This window comes from Barbus barbus (genome assembly GCF_936440315.1).
Source record: "Barbus barbus genome assembly, chromosome: 25".
Taxonomy (NCBI): Eukaryota; Metazoa; Chordata; class Actinopteri; order Cypriniformes; family Cyprinidae; genus Barbus; species Barbus barbus.
The window spans coordinates 8,976,012-8,998,480 of NC_136753.1; the positions used below are offsets into that span (position 1 = coordinate 8,976,012).

Consider the following 22,469-nt stretch of genomic DNA (forward strand, 5'->3'; position numbering starts at 1 on the left):
TAAATAGACATTAGGTCTAAAAATCCTAAAAACTATTTTTCAGTTGTTAAAAAGCTTGGATGTTTTTGTTGCTCTTGGGTCACTACCAATAGATGGCAGTCCTCTCTCTCTCTCTCTCTCTCTCTTTCTCTCTCGCTCTCTCGCTCGCTTGCTCCCATATTATTAAATAAATAAATTGGCTACAGTTTTATTATAGCCTGAAGCAGAAGACTGAACGGCAAAAATGCATATTTATGTAGGCTTTTTTAATCAATAAACGTAAAAAAAACATTAAAAAAAATACATAAAAATATTTGAAAACCCTATGGAATATGAAGTTGTGCAAAGTTTAGGTAGCATATGTATGTAATATATTAGCAAGTCACGCTAGAGTGGGCGTGGTCAATCTGGCTGTGATCACCGCTTGTTCAGAGCTTTCTTCCAGATTTCAGCGCGTGGAGCTCAGAGAGCATTGAGTAGCATTGGAGACGATGATCGTGAGCTGAGTGTCTTTTCACGCCGTTGTTTAAAGGATACAAACTGAAAAAAAAGTGTTGTGGAGTTTTGCCTGTCTATCCTGGAAAGTATTGGACCTAACTGAATATTATAATGAGGGAATTTATACGGAATAATGCATTTCCCTCAATCATTTGACAAACTCATTCGCTTTGGATTATGACAATATATCATTTTTTCCACGAAGACGAGTTGGAATTACCTTTAGTGGTTTCGTTACATCCGTTTTGCATTGTTTTAAGTATTGTTCTGTCTTTGTTAACTATTAGTAATGTAACACGTTTTAACACTTTATTTACTGTTGATAGTTTGTGACTCGCTGCTGTTGGAATTACGCCAAACCTACTCGCCTATCCAATGTCATAATTCTGGAGTGGTTTGTGTTTATGTCATATTAGCAGTATAATTGCAATGAAAAATCTTCAGGTACATGTCATTTTGTTGACTCTGACGTGGGTTCATGCATCTGACTTCAAGTCTTCCATGGTCCTGAATTACACAGGAGCAGAAGAAGGAAATGCACAATTACATCCAAACACTTTTGTCAAAAAGTACACAAATGATATACAATCATATAGAACATCTGCAAGGCTATCCACTTCCAGGAACACAGATACACTCAGGAAGCCTCAGAATGATCAGACCGTGGAGTCCTCACGACTCCCAGCCAGGAGGCTCCTGAAGGGGCAAAGACCAGTTCCACACAGGAAACCCAGTGTAACTGACAGCAGTCCTGCCAAAGAACCTAATTTTCAGTCTACTCCACTGGGCGCCACTGGCTCCATTAACATCCTGGCTGGCTTTGCAGGTAAAAATCGCGTGCTGGTCATTTCGGCTCCCAATGACTCTGATGGCTATTACAGGTTAATGATGAACTTGCTCAAGCCTGATGTGTACTGCGAGATGGCGGACAGACACATGCAGCAGATCATTATGTTTCATGAAAAGGGGAAGATGGGAGGCAAGGTGAGACGAGTTAGCAATCAGGGATCTCTGCTGGAGGAGCCGCTGGATCCAGCCCTGGTGCCAAGACTGATGGGCTTCCTGAAGTTGGAGGATGGTAAGTTTGGAATGGTGCTTCTAAGAAAAACCCTTCAGGCAGAGGAAAGATACCCATACCCTGTTCAACTGGAGGCAATTTATGAAGCCGTAGACCAGGCACCTATGCGTAGACTGGAGAAGGCCAGGCAAAAGGGCTTTGTGCAAAAGTGCAAGACTGCTGGAGTTGAGGGCCAGGTGGTGCAGTCTGGCTCAAATGCAGTTGGTTTGCAGCCACAGGTGAACATGGCGGAAAATACAAGGCGACACAAGGTAAAACCTGTCCCTCATCCCACTCAGAAAACTCAGGCACAAATATCAACTACCATCAGTACTACTACAATGACTACAACCACAAAACGTACAACGACTACCTTGAAAACTACAACCTCAAAACCTACAACTGCAACTACTATAACAACCACTGCACCCTCTACCACCATTTTTCCCTCAACAACAACTACTATTACTACACATATACCCACCACAGTGGAGCAAACGCATCCACACACAACCGTACCCTGGCACACGTCTGTTCCCAATACCTCTGAACATGTCTACCGGCCCTCACCACGAAACCGCATGAGGGACAAAACTTCTCATCTCCCTGTCACCTCAAACTTCTACAAACAGCATAAAGAAAAATACCTAGACCACACGCAAAAGATTTCAACTGCAATCTCGCCAACACAAGCATCCATACAGAAGCCCAAGGACAAACTGCCTGTGGTGAAACATGGATGGAGTAAAAAGCTTAGTCAGCACAGCAGAGAACGTGACACACAGAGGCCCACTGCTAATAAACCAGAAACAGAACTTATGACCACCCAAAAGGGGAAAACTAAACCTGACCGTGCCGACAGGAGGAAGAAGATGGATAGACCTGAAAAGCCTTTAAAGAAGATACCTGCAGGGAAAAAAGACTCAAAAGTGACTAAGGCAGCGAATCCCAAGAAATCATTAGACACTTTTTTGAGTTATTTTCAGAGAAGACGACGACTCGTGGTACGTATTGCACAAGTGAGACACATGAAAAAATGTATAGCTCAGGGCTCAACAATAAGGATTTTACAATGCCCAGTGGATAAGTGCTATAACTTACACTTTTTTTTTTTTTGATCATTACACATTACATGTCACAAAATGTTTTCTAAGTTGGTGACATGGAATTCTGTTCATCAAATTATTAAATGTGTTATCTGGGTCATTGACGTATAAGGATTTTCGACAGGCCAATTTTAAAATACAAAAAAATAATAATATTTACTGTAATTGTTCAAACGTTACGAATGTTGTGCACACATAAATTCATATTAAAATTTAAAATTAAGTGATTTTAGTGTTTTTTCATCTAGATGAATTGACCATAGCCTTAAAAAATGTCATGTGGTGCGACCATGATTTATATTAAAATTAAATAATTTCCTTAACATGCTTAACATTTTTTAAAAATGTTCTCAGTAATTAAAGTGTTTAGAAACAAAGTATATGCATTTAATTTGAGTTTTTGTAAATAATGATCTCTTATTTTTGTTCTATAATTTCAGAGTTGCCTTCTTAAATGTAGTTAACAGACTTATTTTTCCTGCAAATTGCATAAAAGATGATAAAAATGTTTTAAAAATACCATTCACTTAAGCATACTATAGCAGTGATTCATATTTCAACCACAGAAATTAGATATTTTATTTTTATTTTAATACAGTTATTGCTATTATTGGTCGCACCACATGAGTGGTCGCTCCAAATTACTAAAATACATTATATCATTAAAAATCTATTTAAAAAGACATGTGAAAAGTGCAGCACGTGGCATTAACTGCAGGCATTTCTTTAGCCCCAGTTATTTCTGTACTTTGCCCAATATTGGCTGTATTGGCCCAGTATTGCTAGACTGCAGGGTCAGAATTAACATGCTGCCTTTGGTGAGCGTTTATTTGACTTTGCTAGGCAGTATAATCTGGTAGAATAAGATTAAATAGTTATTAATAAATAATAAATTACTAAAATGCATAATTACCAAACTAAAATTGCATGCTCTGAATTATTATTTATTTATTTATTTTTTTGTTTTGCATTTTTTCTCATTGTACAAAGATTAAACATAAACAGTCGGAAATTAACCAAATTGCATAAAAATATATTCCAAATTACACTAAAATAAAGTATTCTATGTATATAAACCATCAATTGACTATAAAAGCAAAAAACTGCCAATCTGGGACATATATCTATAATGGAAAACACTCTGCGGTGGTCGCACCACATGATATTTTCAAATTCAATCAAAATTTACAATCACAGAATTGGTCACCTAAACAAAACAAGCTAGCTTCTCACTAAAGGTCACTAAGACATTTATAATGAAAATAAATAATAGCAGAAATTACTTATTATTCATTGTTTTTTTGAGGTCATACCACATGATATCCAAATGTGGTAACTACATACCAGCCGTTAAAAAGATAATTTTTTCCCAAATTTAAAAGAGACTTACAAACCTACTTGATGCTTCCATGGGTCCTTGGCAAATTGGTATATGATGCAAAGTCTTATCTTTGAATGGATTTCAACATAAAAGTCCCAAAATGGTAGTTTCTTGATGGTTGCACCACATGATATTTCATAAAATGGAAATCATCGGACAATGTTTGTTTGTATATTATGATGTAAATATAAATACAAATGCTTTGCAATTTTATACAGTATTACAAAACACTTTGGAAATTCTGCCAAATAGTTTTAGGGTAATTTCAAAGATGTTTACAAAAAAAAAAAAGTTATGGCCGGACAGTTGCACCACATGATAATTTGACACTTAGAATAAAAGAAAAATTACAAATAACTAATGTTTTTTGAAAATGTAAAGTGAGTTCATACATGGGAGAGGCCCTTCATATATATGGCATCTTTTTTATGCAATTAAACCTATTTATAACTGAGAAAATGCAATCGGACAGAAAATTTAGGCGTCACGTCATTGACCCATCTATAGATAAAATATTTAGAATTTTTAGCTATTGCTGCAATATTTCTTTGTTTAGAAAATTTACATTTGATGGAAAAAGACTATAAAAGTATTTTTTTAATATTGACAAATTTTACATTTTAAATAACAAATGTAAAAATAAATGTAAACATTTAAATTCATAATTTCACTTATCCAATCCTTACTATTGAGCCCTGTAAATATTCTGCATTTAGGATTCCATGAATAACCTTCAACATCCATAGTGTAAAAAGGTTCTTTGGATTATTAAAATGTTCTTCACACTAAGAGAATAGTTCTTTTAAGATCCTTTCACTGAAAGGGAAACCCAAAATTACGTTCTAAAAAATTAAGAAGTATTTTGGTTCATAAAAGCACTTTAAACTTAAAACTGATTAGTGTCTTATTAATCTTCTCATTCTCATTGGCTGCAGATAATTACTGCTCCAGATGAGCAGAATCATATGTACTGTGAACAGAGGGATGAGTACCTGGAGCAAGTTTGTGATATGGCACTACGTAAAATTTCCATCATCAGCATCTTTGGGCCCCTCGCAAACAGTACCATGAAGATTGAACACTACCAGACAGGTCAGTGCTGCTTACTGTGTTTGTTTGTAACATGTCCTATCAAAATGTTATTATTATTATTATTATCATTATTATTTAACAGAACAGGACAAGCCCTTGCGGGGCCTGCCGGACAGTGACCTCATCAATCAGGAACTCATCACATCATTTCGGAAGCATTTTGGGATGATTTATAATGATTTCAACATGGTGTTGACTGACTTTGACATGAAAGTCAAGGTGTGTAGTTAAAAAAAAACTAGATAATTTTATCAGTGTATATGAGATGTAGATGTAATCATTTCTGACCTAATTTTATAACACGAAATTATGCATTCCTTGTTTCCACAGCAACGATATGAAGTGCCGATTGTCATGAAAGCAGTGTTTGACTACATTGACACATTGTCAACCCGCATTAAAGAAATAGAACAGCAGAGGAAACTTGCAGTTATGTGCAAGAAAGAAGATAAATCAAGATCTCTAGAGGACTTCCTATCTAGGTTTGAAATGACTGTTTTAACTGTTTTTTTTTATATATAACAAAATATATAATGCATTAACATAAAGAATATGCTCATCTCAATGCTTTTTCATTAAAATGTCTCTTAAGATTCCGTTGGAGGCGGAGACTGTTTGTAATATCCACCCCTAGTGATGAAGAATGGGCCTATCAGCAACAACTCTACACCATTAATAGCCAAGCCTGCAATCTAGGTGAGATCATTTGGGTAAACCGTAGCAACGTAATTTAAAAACATCTTCCACTTAAATAAGCATGCACTTTTAAATGTTATCATACTACTAGTGCTATTTACTATAGACAAATCCAAAAGAATGAGACAAAGAAACATGTTTAATTTCACATTCAGTTGTGTAGACTATATATTATTACATTATCACCAAACCCCATAGACTTGAAATATTTACTTGAAGTACATTCAAAGTTATTTCAGCCAGTGGAATCACATTGGGGTGCTAGACGGACTGAATTGTTCATGACATCAGTAGTTGCGTAAAACTAGCCCATCTGAAAATGTACTAGACTGAGAAATGGCTGGGAAGTTGAGACTATATGACACCACACTCAAATGATCAATATGAGGACCATGTTATGAAAAAACGCACCAAAGTCCCTTGGCGCTCGGCGGCCATGTTTGAAATGCCTCTCAGGCATGCAAGTGCAGCGCCGATCTCTTTGAATGGGGAAACATCAAATTCTACAAAACTGGTTGCCAAGCTTACGATTAAATTTCATATTTGAAACCACCAATGAAATCTGACAACAACTCTATCATAAATGTTGTTTATTTTGCTCAAATCTCATTTAAAAAAGCTTATTTCTCAGGCTAGACCAGCCAGTGGACATGCACACGTCTGTTTCTATAGCAACCAGGACTTCTAATGGCAGCTGCAGTGACGTGCTAACTTTACCGATCAGGGATTGGCTCTTTTGCTAAGAAGGCGGGGCTTCGTTTGATAGAGCGGCCATATTGAGCATTGCATTTTTCCCCATTCAAAACTATACTAAAGTCTTGGGTATTCTATAGTCTTTGATATATACAGAACGCTCTAAGAGCTTTGCTGTATCAACACCACTCCCAATTGTTTATGTAACTTGGGAAAATAGACACTTTTTTTGTTCTCTGAAATTCAATGTTAAGCATGTATAAACAAATTTGGGGTCGATTCCAGTGAACACCCTATGCAATCATGTCAACAGCTGTAATTTTTATAGACATTCCAATCAAAACTGCATGATTTAACACAACTACTAAGTGCATCATACACTATCTGGATGTCTGACCTTCAAAAAAACCAACTTAACTTTTGACAACTAACGTTAAAAACCTATTTGCTGTACATCTTGGGAATTGGTCAAAGTCAGATTCTCCAGAGATCTTCCTGCTTATAGAAATGCACATATGTTATTGGTCCTTTTCTTTTAATTGGAACCAGCTCTCATCTGCACAAGAGCCCTCAATCACAAATACCTCTGAGGAATGGCACCAATGAAAATAGAATGACGGAGTCCTTTTAAAGCTCTTTTGTTGGCTATTTTGGAGGTAGGAACATTGCTAAGAATCTTTCTCTGAATTCTTTACAATCCAGGAAGACCTGTGGATGTTTGGGTCCTGCATAGCGATCCAACAGAGACCACTTCTTCTCTGGGGCATGACAGCTTGATTGATGCCCTCATAAAAGAAGGCCTGTTTTAGAACAAAAAACAACAACGGATATCTTTAATGCAGATCACATGCATGTTTCAGAGAACACCTCTATAAAAAACTCTCACTCCAATCTCACATATATAGTATGAGTCAGAGTTGGAAACGGCTAAGTCATCTTTTGCTGTTTATCTGTTTAGTCTTTCCGGGCAGCTATGAATTAACCAGTGTTTTTCATAAATTGTTATAAATTCACAGGCCTGCGTCATATGTCTCTATTGAAACTTGTTGGAACAACCCTGGATGACATGAGTGGAGTCCTGGAGCTTTATCCCATAAATGGTGAGATTGTTTTGCATTGAACAAAACTCTTTTATGGTCCCTGGACTTCCTTTATTGCTGAAAATATGATGTAGTTCTATTTTATCATGGAAAAAACTGAGGAAACTGTGGTTTGCATTGCAGGAAGTGCATCAGTGGACCGTGAGGACCTGTCTGCCTCGCTGGTGCAGGACATTAGGAACTACTTCCAGATCAGCCAAGAGTATTTCTCCATGCTGCTTGTGGGGAAAGATGGCAATGTGAAATCCTGGTATCCCTCCCCTATGTGGTCCATGTCAATAATTTATGAGCTGGTCGACTCCATGCAGCTTCGCAGGCAGGAGATGGCCATCCAGCAGTCTCTCGGCATGCGCTGCCCTGACGATGACTACAGTCATCATGATGGTTACCATGAGGGCTATCATCGTGGTTATGGATATTAAGAACAATGGAGAATGTGTCTTAGAGCATGTGCACTCTCTACAAGGAAAAATGTGAATAGTTTGCTCTGACTACGGACAACTCTCACTTTACTATTTTGTGGTAGCTGATATTTAGATTTGCTCTTGACATGAAGTAGATTTCAAATCGCTGTTGATTTTTTTTGTTTTTGATTTTGACTTTTCATAACATGAATGTATTTGCATGTGGGTGTGCGTTTTTTTTTTAACTGTACATTTACGAATTAACAATAAAAAATTTGATTTGTTAATGTTTGTGTTTATATTTTGTTCATCAATTAATCTGAGAGAAGCAAAAAATAAAAAAATGTATGTAGGCTACATATTTTGTAAACTGTAAAGTCCTAAGAAAGCTTTTTGTATTCTGGGAACTTTTTTGTATGGGCTGTTTCAGCTGAATATTCTGGAATTTCTCTACTGTCCTCTATTGGGCATTTTGGGATAGTGTCAAAATATGTCTTGTAGAGTACATATTGCGTAGGTAGTGTAGTTAAAAACCATTTTATAAGTGGATTTTTCATACATCTAATGATCTGGATGATTTAAAATAAATATTTCTTTAAAAAGCCAAATGTTAAACGAGTTATTAGCATATTATATGCAGCCTTTTCGCTTTAATTAGTGCAAATCTTACATATTTTATACCAAAAGAAATGCACAGAGTCACATTTTCAGTTATCAGGTCTTTTATTTTACTTCTGCAGAAAACAATCAACAATCATTCTTGTAAAAAAAAAAAAAAAAAAAGATTATCAGGACAGAAAACCTCAATATTTTCTGCTTTTGTATCCAACACCGTGGAGCACACAACACCTAAAAACAAATAAATACTAATGTTATTCCCACACAAAAGACTCAAATTTCCACAATTCTTAACATGACTGAAATATTGCTAGAGATGAAAAATTACATTTTGTTACAATGTTGGAACAATCATTACTTCATTTATACAGTGAACAAGTCAATCATATGTTATTGCTGTAAAAATACACATTTCAAATTGTATTTTTAATGAAGGCCGAATACTTAAGAAAATACATTTAATCACAGTATTACTGCAAGTGCTGCATATTTCTAAAAAAGCTTTCTACTGTAACTTTTTATTTAACTTTAGACCATAAACATTTAAAGATATTTGCCAAGCTGAATAAGCAAATATGCTACAATAGATGGTGCAATGCACTAAGTAACCATATCAAGTAATAGTACCATGTAATTATAGACAAATCTAAATAATTAACTTAATTCCATTGTGCGTAACCTGATATATCCAGGATTATAAGAGCAGTATTCAATAAACACACAAATGCCTTCCTCTTCATCTGTAAATTCAGTGCTTTTTAAAGAATAATTTATTAAATAAAATGGTAACACTTTATTTTAAGGACCAATTCTCACTTTTAACTAGCATATTAGTTTATGATTATTAGTATTTGCTAAGCATATATTGTATTAGATCCCTTAATCCATACCTAAACTTAACAACTACCTTATGAAATATTAATAAGCAGCAAATAGGAGTTTGAGGCAAAAGTCGTTGTTAATAGTTAGAACTGGACCTTAAAATAAAATGTGACCAGTAAAACATAGATGGAATGTCCAACAAAACTGAAGTCACTTATAGTTTTTGTAAGGAGATATTTTATCATTTAAGGCCAGCAGCACAGCATGATTATACAACAGTTAGTTTTGTTCCTCAGATTTGATTGATCACATGACAGTGTTTGATTTAGTCACTGAATCATTCTCTAGTCAAATCATACTACTTTGGGTTGCACAAAAAGGTACAACAGTTGATTGTTTTGTCGCTTCATTTGGAACTACTTTCCTTGACAGACCACAAATAGACAAAAGTTACTGACAAGGTTGTGTAAAATGTTACATATCGTCATCTCTCTCTTTTTTCTAATCAAACTGTTGTAAAAAAGCAATACCACACAATCACAATTGTGCTGCTATTCAAAATCAGCTCCAACTAAACGTGCTGACAAAAAATATTTTTGATAGTCAATGAAAAAAACTGGACCAAGTATTTCTTTTTTTTCATCTTCATAGGAATATTTCCATTCAAAATCAAAATGTGTGTAAAAAAAACAATTTGCAGTGAAACAAGTACCATAATTCTGTAAATGTGTCAGAGAAAAACATGAAAGATGGCAGATTCAAACAAGCGCTTACATTCATAGCATTGGCTAAAAAAGTCTAACTATTTTGACCTAGTTGCTTAGATTCAAGTAACAGCTATAAAGTAAGGCATCATAATGGTTTGAATAAATAACTGATTTGGAAATGTTGCATTTTCTTAATATACAGTTATTATTTTGACCTATGCATTCAGTTGAACGGAAGATTATTCCATAACCTTGTGCTTAACGGATGCTGATGTGAGGTGTTTCAAGCTTCTGGAATGGTCTCTGTTGAGGGTAATTCGGTCTGTCTTTCAGGTCCCCTTCTTTTGAACAGTTTATACAGCCAAGCAATCAAGAATATCACAGCTATTACAGCAAAGTAACTTGCATAGATCAGAAACTGTGGAAAAGAGCAAACAAAATGCACCCAATATTATAGCAGCTTTCATTTGTGATACACATTAATGATGACACACTGTGCTAGTTATGCGTTGTACTTTACCTGTAGAAAAATGTCCAGGCCTAGACCGGCAGAATCTACTACAATCACGGTAAGAAGCGTCTGCAGTAAAAGTGCGATGAGAGTGTTTACTCCAAAAACCAAAGCATATCGTTTCATACTTAGGTTAGCAGCTATCTGATACCTGCAATATAAAAGACAAATGAAAAGAACCCAACATTAATAAAAAATGTTACACATTAGTTTTTTTTCAAAGCTTTTTTGAATGCAATCTTTTTTTAAGAAATGTGAGTGGCAACTGTCAAGTGCACAAGGAGAACCTGACTGAAAGAGCCAAAGGAATTTCAGATAAAAGAGCAGTCATGTTTAGAAGGAAGATTGTGTATAATCAAACAAACACTGATGAATATGGAAAAAGTAGGTATTAAAATGGCTCAAAATTGTCCGATCAGTCTCTAATAAAAATACAGCTGGATATGGAACCAATGACTGAGTTTGGGCTCTCCGTAATTTACAATCTCTGAAGATCAGAGATCAGAGATTTTAGGGCAGAAAGTATGGAAGGATATGGAGACAGAACGCAGTACTTGTTTAGTTTTTGCACATCCTATTTCAGTTTGATGGCTTGTTGTTAGATATCCTTAATCAGTGATTCTCAACTAGGGGGCCAAAACTTCCAAGAGGGCCACAAGATGGCTTAAAATGAACTTAAATAAGACTAAAAAAAATAAGACTTTAAAATAAGCTAAAATCCAGATGTAAGCTGACATATTTCTCATTTTAATTAATTCCTTAAAGGATTAGTTCACTTTTAAAAAAACTTTTGCTGATAATTTACTCACCCCCATGTCATCCAAGATGTCCATGTCTTTCTTTCTTCAGTCGAAAAGAAATTAAGGTTTTTGATGAAAACCTTGCTCTGTTCTGTGATGCGCGTTCGCGACGTCACATAATACGCAATGACGTTGAAAAGGTCACGGTTGACTTAGGCGGAAGTGACCTTTTCAACGTCATTGCGTATTACGCGACGTCGCGAACGCGCATCACAGAACAGAGCAAGGCGAGCATTTGTGCTTATAAAACTTAAACTTTTTTATTTATTTTTGAAATGACCGATCGTTTCGCTAGATAAGACCCTTATTCATCGTCTGGTATCGTTTAAAGCCCTTTGAAGCTGCACTGAAACTGTCATTTGGACCTTGAACCGTTTGGGTCCCATTGAAGTCCATTATATGGAGAAATGTTTTCATCAAAAACCTTAATTTCTTTTCGACTGAAGAAAGAAAGACATGGACATCTTGGATGACATGGGGGTGAGTAAATTATCAGCAAAAGTTTTTTTAAAAGTGAACTAATCCTTTAACAACTCCCATTTTATTTTAATTGTGGTCTAGGAAAACCTGGATACATGAGGGAATTTCTATACCTGGTAAAGACAGATTTTTAAATTGCTATTTACTAGTAAAATATAACTTTAAAAACCTTGTAAATCACAAATAACTTTAAAGTCATGTAAATTAATGGGGAATAAAAACATTCAGTACTGATTTCTGGAAGTATGAAATTTAATTATCTTAATTATTTATAACAATTTTTATTTAACTGATTTAATATATTGCCACTCCTACGTTCTGAAATAATAAAAAAAAGATTGAAAGAAGCAGCTTTCAATACAGTACCAGAAACATCTTGGGGGGAACCTTCAGATATTAGCTTTGACAAACGTTGAGAATCACTGTCTTGAATATCAGGCGTAATAATCAGCAGCAGTAGGAGTTACATTTTTCATATTGCAATCCAACTACAAGGTATGCTAAAATAACTGCAATGTGCTTTTTTTTGGGCCACATCATGCAGTAGCTTCAGAAAATTAAACTAGGTATGTGCCCTCAGAATTATTATGGGCCATATGCCCAAAAAACTATTACCTGCTAAACAATTAAATTAATAAAAATCCTTCTGAACAATCCATAGAACAGTGGTTCCCAACCCTGGTCCTACAGTACCTACCAAAAACTGCACATTTTAGATGCCTCTAATGAAACACAACTGATTCAACTCATTAGAATAAACTCCAAGACCTGAAATAGTTGTGGCAAATAAAAGAGACATCGATGTACAGTGTAATAATTTAAACTGACCTTACAACAGATACATGACTGACAGTCCATGTCAGCTTCCATGATTTGATTTCAGAAATCATGTTACAGATTTTTATTTGTGTTAAAGTCACTGTCAAATGGTGTCGTTTTTTTACAGTTATATTTAGTGTATAAAAATAACCTAATACACAAGCTTGTGCCTTTTTTGCAAGATGTGCATTTGAAGTGACTGATTTCTAAAATCATCAGGTTCATGAGCGAGCGAGCCAACTTGTGATGTCATTTCAATAGATGGACATAATTACCCACCTCTGAGCGTGGTAAAGCAGTCACTGTTGTAAGGTCAAATGCACAGTGTTCCTAGCACTTTGTAGTCAGAATAGATCGAAATATCCAGCTTACAATGGATTTCTAAGAAAATGGATACAGATTGATAGCTTTACTTACGTTGCTATGGTGATAAGCAGCATGTAGGTAGCTCTGAAGAGCATGTAGGCAGTGTAGCAAACCCAGATATTTCTGATGGTGTCCATGAGGTACACACACACTGCAATTACCACAGAGAAAATGCAGAGAGCCAGTTCTCCCCACACTGTCCAGGACACTTTCACAAAGCTTACAACAAATGCTGCAAAAGCACCTGGTGGGGAAAAAACACAAACAAACTAATTACTTCGGGAAAAATGTGTCAAACTGTTTTATTTTGAATCACATAACACACAGTTGTGTGTCTGCTGTTATATATGACTGCTGAATTTGTTTATGATGATGAAAATGCTGGGAACTATGGAAGCATGATTTCACCTTGGGATAAAACAATAAAAAAAGGAAACTGCAACTTTTTCTCTCACAATGTTGAGTTTATATCTCACAATTCGGACGTTATTTCTCACAATTCTGTGAACAAAAATCAGAATTGCAAGATGTACGCAGTTCCAAGTTTACATCTCGTAATTAGTTTTTTTAAATTTATTATTCCACCATGAGAAAAAAAATAAATACAAATTCTGACTTATTAAATTGCAATAAATTATAAACTATTATAAATTAACACCTCGCAATACTAATGTTTTACCTAAAAATAACCTCACAACTTATTTAACTTTTTTTAGTATACATCTTGCAATTCTGAGGGGAAAAAAAGAACAAAATGGTGAGAAACAAAGTCTGAATTGCGACATAAATTGTTAGAAAAATGTTTGAATAACTTTTAATAAAGAGATAAAGCCACAATTAATGTTTTTTTAATCCTGTGGTGGAAATGGTCTTCCATAGGTATAATGTATTCTCTGTTACTTATGCTTTTGAGAATGTGAACATATTAAAATGAATTGAATAAACAGATAACCAAATGGCCATACCAAGCAAGGTAGAAATTGTCTCCACGTATCCATTGTAGATCTCAAAATCATTGGAAGGCAAGATTTTCTCCCAAAGCACTTGAGCATAATTAACCACCTGGAGATAACCACATGTGGACAAAGCCCACCACACTGACCAGGCCAGTAGGGTAGAGCAGGAGTAACACTCAAGGAAGTCTGACCAGAGCATCTTTAACACTTCCAGTAATCCACTGCTGCTAGTCTTGTCCTTGAGAGTCTGAAAGTCAAACAAATGAGTTAAACCAAGTCACAGAGACACATGCATATGTCTGTGAACATATCAGTATCTGCCAATTTTACTATTCTTTTAATGCCAAGATTTAAGGGATAGTGCACCTAAAAATGAAAATTGTCATAATTTCCTCTCCCCCATGTTGTTCCAAACACATAAGACTTCAAAACACAAATTAAGATAATTTTAATAAAAAACCAGGGATGTTTCCTTCCCACCATTGAAAAGGTCGTGGAGGCGTTGCAAAATGAATCCATATGAATGAATATGTCACAAGCTACAACAATCCTCAATGGCTCTAGTGCATCACACACATCTGAGCTTCTGGGTTTCCCATATGTGATGTGGGCTATGCATGCGTGTTAACTACTGTTTAAATGTAAATAAAACCTAAATCAAATCTGTTTATCATATAAAGAAATTATGTGTTTCATATGGATTCATTTTATGACACTTTTTTGAGAGTTTTGATTACCTGGACATTCAATGGAGAGAGAGAAACCACTCAGGTTTCGTTAAAAATACCTTCATTTGTGATGAACAAAAGTCGTGCGTGTTTGGAATGAAAGGACGGTAAATAAATTATGAATTTTCTTTGAAAACAATGTTTCATGCTCAAAAAGGAAACAATGCATTAAGAGCCAGTGGGTGTAAACGTTTTGAACCGGATGATGATGTGCAAGTTCAGTTTTATTTTGTTTAAATATCATGTTTTTACTTAGTACTCACGTTTTTCTTGAGCATTAGTGAATGTTTTCTTCATTTCAGGATTATAAATTATATAAATATATATTTTTTATATGTATAAATAAATATATATACTGTATAAATAAATAAATGTATATACAAAAATTTAAATAAAGATATAATATTATATATATACAGGTGCATCTCAAATTAGAATGTCGTGGAAAAGTTCATTTCAGTAATTCAACTGAAATTCTGAAACTCGTGTATTAAATAAATTCAGTGCACACAGACTCAAGTAGTTTAAGTCTTTGGTTGTTTTAATTGTGATGATTTAAGCTCACATTTAACAAAAACCCACCAATTCCCCATCTCAACAAATTAGAGTATGGTGACATGCCAATCAGCTGCAAAGGTTTCCTGAGCCTTCAAAATGGTCTCTCAGTTTGGTTCACTAGGCTACACAATCATGGTACTGCTGATCTGACAGTTGTCCAGAAGACCCGGAGCAGTGGACAGCCAATGCTGCGGCGCCCGGGGAGCAGTTGGGGGTTCGGTGCCTTGCTGAAGGGTCTCACCTCAGTCGTGGTATTGAGGGTGGAGAGAGTGTTGTTTATTCACTCCCCCACCTACAATCCCTGCTGGACCGGAGACTCGAACCCACGACCTTCGGGTTACAAGTCCAACTCTCTATCCATTAGGCCATGACTGCCCCACAAGGAGGGCAAGCCACAAACCTTCATTGCCAAATAAGCTGGCTGTTCACAGAGTGCTATATCCAAGCATGTTAACAGAAAGTTGAGTGGAAGGAAAAAGTGTGGAAGAAAAAGATGCACAATCAACCGAGAGAACCGCAGCCTTATGAAGATTGTCAAGCAAAATCGATTCAAGAATTTAGGTGAACTTCACAAGGAATGGATTGAGGCTGGTGTCAAGGCATCAAGAGCCACCACACACAGACGTGTCAAGGAATTTGGCTACAGTTGTCGTATTCCTCTTGTTAAGCCACTCCTGAACCACAGACAACGTCAGAGGCGTCTTACCTGGGCTAAGGAGAAGAAGAACTGGACAGTTGCTCAGAGGTACAAAGTCCTCTTTTCAGATGAGAGCAAGTTTTGTATTTAATTTGGAAACCAAGGTCCTAGAGTCTGGAGGAAGGGTGGAGAAGCTCATAGCCCAAGTTGCTTGAAGTCCAGTGTGAAGTTTACACAGTCAGTGATGATTTGGGCTGCCATGTCATCTGCTGGTGTTGGTCCACTGTGTTTTCTGAAGTCAACAGTCAACGCAGCCATCTACCAGGAAATTTGGAGCACTTCATGCTTCCTTCTGCTGACAAGCTTTATGGAGATGCTGATTTCATTTTCCAGCAGGACTTGGCACCTGCCCACACTGCCAAAGGTACCAAAAGCTGGTTCAATGACCATGGTGTTACTGCGCTTGATTGGCCAGCAAACTCGCCTGACCTGAACCCCATAGAGAATCTATGGGGTATTGTCAAGAGGAAGATGAGAGACACCAGACCCAACAATGCAGATGACCTGAAGGCCGCTATCAAAGCAACCTGGGCTCAGCAGTGCCACAAACTGATCACCTCCGTGCCACACCGAATTGAGGCAGTAATTAAAGCAAAAGGAGCCCCTACCAAGTATTGAGCACATCTGGAACATACTTTCCAGAAGTCCATCAATTCACTAAAAAGGTTTTGTTTTTTTTGGTCTTATGAAGTATTCTAATTTGTTGAGACAATGAATTGGTGGGTTTTTGTTAAACGTGAGCCTAAATAGGCACAATTAAAGGAACCAAAGACTTAAACTACTTCAGTCTGTGTGCATTGAATTTATTTAAAGTGAAGTGAAGTGACATTCAGCCAAGTATGGTGACCCATACTTGGAATTCGTGCTCTGCATTTAACCCATCCAACGTGCACACACACAGCAGTGAACACACACACACCGTGAACACACACCCGGAGCAGTGGGCAGCCATTTATGCTGCGGCGCCCGGGAAGCAGTTGGGGGTTCGGTGCCTTGCTCAAGGGCACCTCAGTCGTGGTATTGAGGGTGGAGAGAGCGCTGGACATTCACTCCCCCCACCTACAATCCCTTTCCACAATTTGAGTTGAATTACTGAAATAAATGAACTTTTCCACTGTATATACATACATATATATATATATATATATATAAATAAATAAATAAATTATATAAATAAACATACATATACAGTGCCCTCCAAAAGTACTGGAACAGTAAAGACAAAATTGTTCTGTTGGCTGTGTAAAGACATTTACAAATATGATTAAGAGATGAATATGAGACAAAACTACAGAATGTCACGTTTTATTATTGGGTGATTCAGCACAGATGTTTTACCAGCTAGGAAGATCAGCAATTTTAGAGTTTCATCCCCCTATCTAATGTGAGCATAAATATTGGAACAGTTGCCTCACAGGTCTTTCTAAGTGATCAGCTGTGTCGTGTTGCATTAATTCTTCATATATTAAAAGCAGGGAATGTGTCGTATCAGTTATATCCATTACTTCTGTATTCTGAATCTTGCATTCAATGATGACACACACAAACCAGGATGAATACGAGGGAGCTGACTGAGCGAAAAGCAAGCAATTTGGATGTTAAAAGAAAAGAGGAAGTCAATTAGAGCTCTAGCAAAAACAAAGGGCATGGAGAAATCAAGAGTTTGGAAACCACCAGCGACACCAGCAACCAACAACAACCTGATCGGCTGAGAAAACAACAGTAGTTGATGACAGACAAATCATAAAAGCTGTGAAAATGAACCCTAAAGGACATGTCTGTAAAATCCCCAACAACTTCCAGAAAGCTGGGGTGATGCTCTGACAATCTACTGTCCTCAGGAGACTTTGACACAGAATTACAGATGCTACACAGCAAGATGCAAACCTCTGACCAGCACCAAAAATAGAAAGGCAAGATTAGAGTTTGCAAAAAAGCACAAAGGTGAGCCAGAAGAGTTTTGGAACTGTGTTTATGGACCGATGAGACAAAGATGAACCTTTATGTAAGTGATGGGAAAGCAAAAATGTAGAGAAAAAAATGGAACTGCAAATGATCCCAAGCATACAGCCTCATCTGTAAAGCATGGTGGAGGTGGTGTCATGGCATGGGCATGCATGGCTGTCTCTGGAAGAGGCCCTCTCAACTTTACTGATGACTTAATGTATGATGACAGTAGCAGAATGAATTTGGAAGGATACAAAACCATCTTGCCTACCAATATTCAAGAAAATGCCACCAGATTCATTGGGAAGTGCTTCATATTGCATCAGGACAATGACTCAAAACACCCTGCCAGTTCAGTCAAGGAATTTATAAGAGCAAAGAAATGGAAAGTCTTAGATTGCCCAAGTCAATCTCCAGATTTAAATCCGATTGAACATGAATTTCACCAGCTGAAGAGGAGAGTAAAGACAGAAACTCCCCAAAACAAGCAACAATTGGGATTGGCTGCATTAAAGGCTGGGAAAAGTATTTCAAAGGATGAGACCAAGAGTCTGGTGATGTCTATGGGTCACAGACTCGCTGCTGTGATTGTGCGCAAGGGATATGCAACTAAATAATAGCTTTTAATCTTTAATATCTTCCTTATGTTCAACTGTTCCAATACTTATGCTCACATCAATGAGTGGGATGAACTCTAAAAGTGCTGTTCTTTTTATTTGGTAAAACATGTATGTGTTGAAACGGCTAAAAATAAAATGTGACATTCTGTAGTTTTGCCTCATATTCTAATCATATTTGCAAATATCTTGACTCCACAGCCAACAGAGCAATTTTGTCTTTACTGTTGCAATACTTATGGAGGGCACTGTATAATAATAATAATAATAATAATAATTCATTACATTTATATAGCGCTTTTCTAAGCACTCAAAGCGCTCTACATTGTGAGTATACACACACACACATTTTTATTACTTTTCATTTTCTGCTGTTAAAAAACAAAAACAAACTACCCACCGTTCTTTTATCTGCACTAAGCTGTATTTTGGACTCTGGATCCTCTGACTTCTCGATCAGCTGACTGCTGTTAATGGGTTCCAGAGCTCCTTCATCCTGAGAGCTGCTCTCTCTGTGGTGAAAGAACAGGCTCTTACTGGGCATGGGTAGGAACCAAGGGACAACAAAGGCTATGCAGGAGGACACCAGTGTGATGACGCTCAAGTAAAACAGAGGCACCTGGGCTACAGACACCAGAATCTGTCCGATAAGTGAGCCAATGGCTGAGCCCAACAGAGTGACACTGCGGCAAAAACCAGTCACCCTCTGATAATGACATGGCTCCACGACACTGTAGATGTAGGAATAGTAGGCAACTTCAGTGGCAGTTGCCAGACCGAAAAAGAACTCCAATAACTGCATGGCCCTCACACTCTGGGCCTTCACGAGCAAAGCATATGTCACTATGAAGCTGGCCGCCTGGACAGCAAGCACAGGTTTGTAGCGAAGGTAATCTGTGGCCAGGAAGACAGGGAAAAGCAACACTAGGTAGGAATATGTCCAGAATGGATAGATCTGACTCACAACCTGTAATAAAAGTTGAAGTAGTTGGTCAACAATAAATAAGAGCTTCGGATCAAAAAAATAAAATAAAATAAATTAAAAATTAACTCCAAAAAGTCATGTAATACATTTTACTTAGAGCTTCAATACAAGCGAGTTTCAATGAAGTGAGTCAAAATACACTTAAATAAAATATAAAACTAAAGTATGTCAAAATACCATTAGATTTATTAATAAAAGTTTTGGGGGACATCTTATGACCTGAATTAACCTTGGACACTTACTGACCTTGAGTCAGGAGGGTCTGCTCTATGACATTACTTCCTGTTTTAAGTTTGTTTTTTTATAAATCATATTGATGGCACCCACAACATAGATATGACAAATTCTGAGAAACTACTGGTTCTTACCAAGAATTGCATTTTTATTTTTTCTTCATTATGATATACAAGAACAGTTGTGCTACCTTGACAATTGGTTTTATGCAAAACTATGCAAGCTGACAACCTACAATTAACAATTCTTTAAAAAACAGTTACTAACCACACAAACACTCTCGGAAGCCTAAAAAATCTTGTGACACAGATTCAGTAATTAATGTAAAGATTAGACAAAATAGTTGGCAGATTCCCATCTTTTGTGGGGGGGTGCACTCTTACACCCAAGTATATATTCTTTTACTAAAGCCGGGCTCACACTGTGCGATTTTTAATAGTCTTTTGCGATTGCTGCTTGTCACACTGTACGAACATGATCCCCATGTCAGACTGTAGGATCTCAGTTGTCTTAATGTCAGACTGTACCATAGTCAAGACGCGATAAAAACGGACGTACTCAAGAAGACTTGTCCGGAGTTTTACGTCATCAATACGTGACCCGCGTTCTCTCGCTATAATGGTAGCTAGCAAACAACAGCAACGTGTAGCGTTAGTTTTCTTAATTACATGCCTTGACGTTAAAAAAAAACGAAAAAGACGACGTGTGTGGAGCAAGTCATGGCTGGGCAAAAGAGGACTTTATGGACTTCCAGTTCTACAGAGCGAACTTGAGGTAATTTTGTTATTCGAGTTTAAACATCCTGCCCCTTAATAAATAAACTTTAAGTAAACTTTACTTTGTACATATATTGTTTTTTACAAATAATGAATGGTTTGAAGTTGTCGCGCTAATTGCGTCATCAAGTTCAGTGCTCCTATTGGTTCTTGGTTTGACGGTCGTCGTAGGAGATGTCACACTGCAGGAAAGTGTCTGAAATCTTCTGACACTGCCAGAATTTAATCGGAGGAAAAAATTGATCGCAACTGCCATTAATCGGCTGTCACCGAACATGTCAAACCAGCGATCTAGACAACCGATTTTAGCCTAGGATTATAGGAATCTTTTAGGATTTTCCAAATTTGTCTCAGACGACCAAATCGTGGCCAAAATCGCACAGTGTGAGCCGGGCTGTTTTACTTTTAGTCATTTAGCAGACGCTTATATCCAAAGCGACTTACAAATAATATATTCTTCACAATATATTTTTTACATCTTTTTCTACACGTGTAGATTCTTTGAAAGCGTACTCAGTAAGTAACAGAATATATAGGCTATGTAGCAAAAAAAAGTGATTACATTTTATTTTATATTATTTCATTATTTTATTCTGAACCAATATTCCGCTTTCTGTTAAAGCGCTTTAGGTGTCGAAGTTACTGGCATCACTTCACTGTATGCTTACATCACCCTTCAAGCACATTTACCTCCGTCTCCGTCAGGTTTTTATCAGGTCCCATCAAAAACGGGGTTAGAAAAGGCTCCAGTGGTCTGTGGCTGGAGAAAAATCCATAAATGCATAGTAAAATGGTAGGGTAATGCCATGATTCAGACATACTCGCTTGCGCCTATTGACCTTCTTGCTACGAACAATGCACGAACATTTTGCAACAGCACCTCTCTCACCGGTTTAAACACGAGTCAAAGGGACAAGCGGCGCGGGAGAGTGACGTCAGGTAGCAAGCCAATGAGAGCGCTTTCCGTTGACACGCCCCCTCAGTCAAAGCATGGTGCAACAATGTGCAGGGATGGACACCTCAAGGAAGTATTTTACTGTTTGTCATCATGATTCCTGAAATATTTTATGGCATTATTGTCAAATCATTGTTTCCAGATGATAGGGCTAGGCGATAACATTGAATATAAGGTACAAAAAATATCAAAAGAATTAAGAGTGTGAGAAATAGACCTTAGTCAATGAAAATGAGGCTGAGGGAGTGTGTTAAACCTTGGTTAATTCTCAGTAAGAATGTCTGTACATGTACCAAAAATTGGTTTGTAACAAGTGAAGGTGGCAACACTGTTTTTGGAGTTGTGTAATCATCCTCCTACATTTGTTTATTCCTGTATGTTGAATATGGTTGATGCAGAAATCACTTACAATGATTTGATCACCAAAGTTTTAATGGCCCAGCATGCACGCACACAAGCAGACACAGTAGCCTACATATGCCATACCTGATTTGGTTTAAGGCTATATTTTACTATATTCTGGCCAAAAACAGTGATGGTTTATTTGCTTCAGTCTAGGCTGTGCAATGACCTGCTTGTGGACCAGATCTGGCAAACAGAAGTGCATTGCCAAAATGCTACAATTCCATACAGCGTGTGGGGCATATATGAACAGGAGAAAAGTGGGAAAGCCCTGGGTTAGAGTATCTGTTCCTGACTGCATAGGCACTGATTTATGTTTTTGCCAGTGGGTGACCAATACATTACCTTCATTACATTAAGTATATATGTTTATTCTAGCTTTGCAGAAAGTTTTTTCTCCTATCTGCTGAAAGATATAATTAATATCAAATATGAATGGTTGGATATTGGCTTTGTGAGTGCTGTGGAGTCAAATCACCCTGGTA

The 22,469-nt window shown here is 36.9% G+C and overlaps 2 protein-coding genes across 2 annotated transcripts; one reads left to right on the plus strand and one right to left on the minus strand.

Moving 5' to 3' along the window:
• The first annotated feature begins 422 nt into the window (after positions 1 to 422).
• On the plus strand, positions 423 to 8,764 carry ccdc80l1 (coiled-coil domain containing 80 like 1). Its single transcript, XM_079376906.1, has 7 exons — positions 423 to 2,538; positions 4,957 to 5,113; positions 5,196 to 5,332; positions 5,444 to 5,595; positions 5,706 to 5,809; positions 7,519 to 7,602; positions 7,726 to 8,764. Exons 1-7 carry the CDS (start codon positions 907 to 909, stop codon positions 8,022 to 8,024), a joined length of 2,565 nt encoding a protein of 854 aa, XP_079233032.1. The 5' UTR covers positions 423 to 906; the 3' UTR covers positions 8,025 to 8,764.
• On the minus strand, positions 8,715 to 21,533 carry LOC306844635 (thiamine transporter 1-like). Its single transcript, XM_079376907.1, has 7 exons — positions 21,318 to 21,533; positions 19,033 to 19,599; positions 14,095 to 14,332; positions 13,181 to 13,373; positions 10,674 to 10,815; positions 10,405 to 10,571; positions 8,715 to 8,855 (listed from the first exon to the last, which is right to left on the minus strand). The coding sequence occupies exons 1-6, from the start codon at positions 21,444 to 21,446 to the stop codon at positions 10,437 to 10,439; spliced, it is 1,404 nt and encodes a 467-aa protein (XP_079233033.1). The 5' UTR covers positions 21,447 to 21,533; the 3' UTR covers positions 8,715 to 8,855; positions 10,405 to 10,436.
• Positions 21,534 to 22,469: the final 936 nt, after the last annotated feature.

Coding starts and splice junctions, on each gene's coding strand:
- ccdc80l1 (XM_079376906.1), top strand. CDS start 907: ATGAAAAATCTTCAGGTACATGTCATTTTGTTGACTCTGACGTGGGTT. Junction 5,114..5,195: donor GATTGAACACTACCAGACAG/GTCAGTGCTGCT, acceptor ATTATTTAACAG/AACAGGACAAGCCCTTGCGG. Junction 5,810..7,518: donor TAGCCAAGCCTGCAATCTAG/GTGAGATCATTT, acceptor ATAAATTCACAG/GCCTGCGTCATATGTCTCTA.
- LOC306844635 (XM_079376907.1), bottom strand. CDS start 21,446: ATGTCTGAATCATGGCATTACCCTACCATTTTACTATGCATTTATGGA. Junction 19,600..21,317: donor AAAACCTGACGGAGACGGAG/GTAAATGTGCTT, acceptor CTTTTATTACAG/GTTGTGAGTCAGATCTATCC. Junction 14,333..19,032: donor TTAGTGCAGATAAAAGAACG/GTGGGTAGTTTG, acceptor TTTGACTTTCAG/ACTCTCAAGGACAAGACTAG.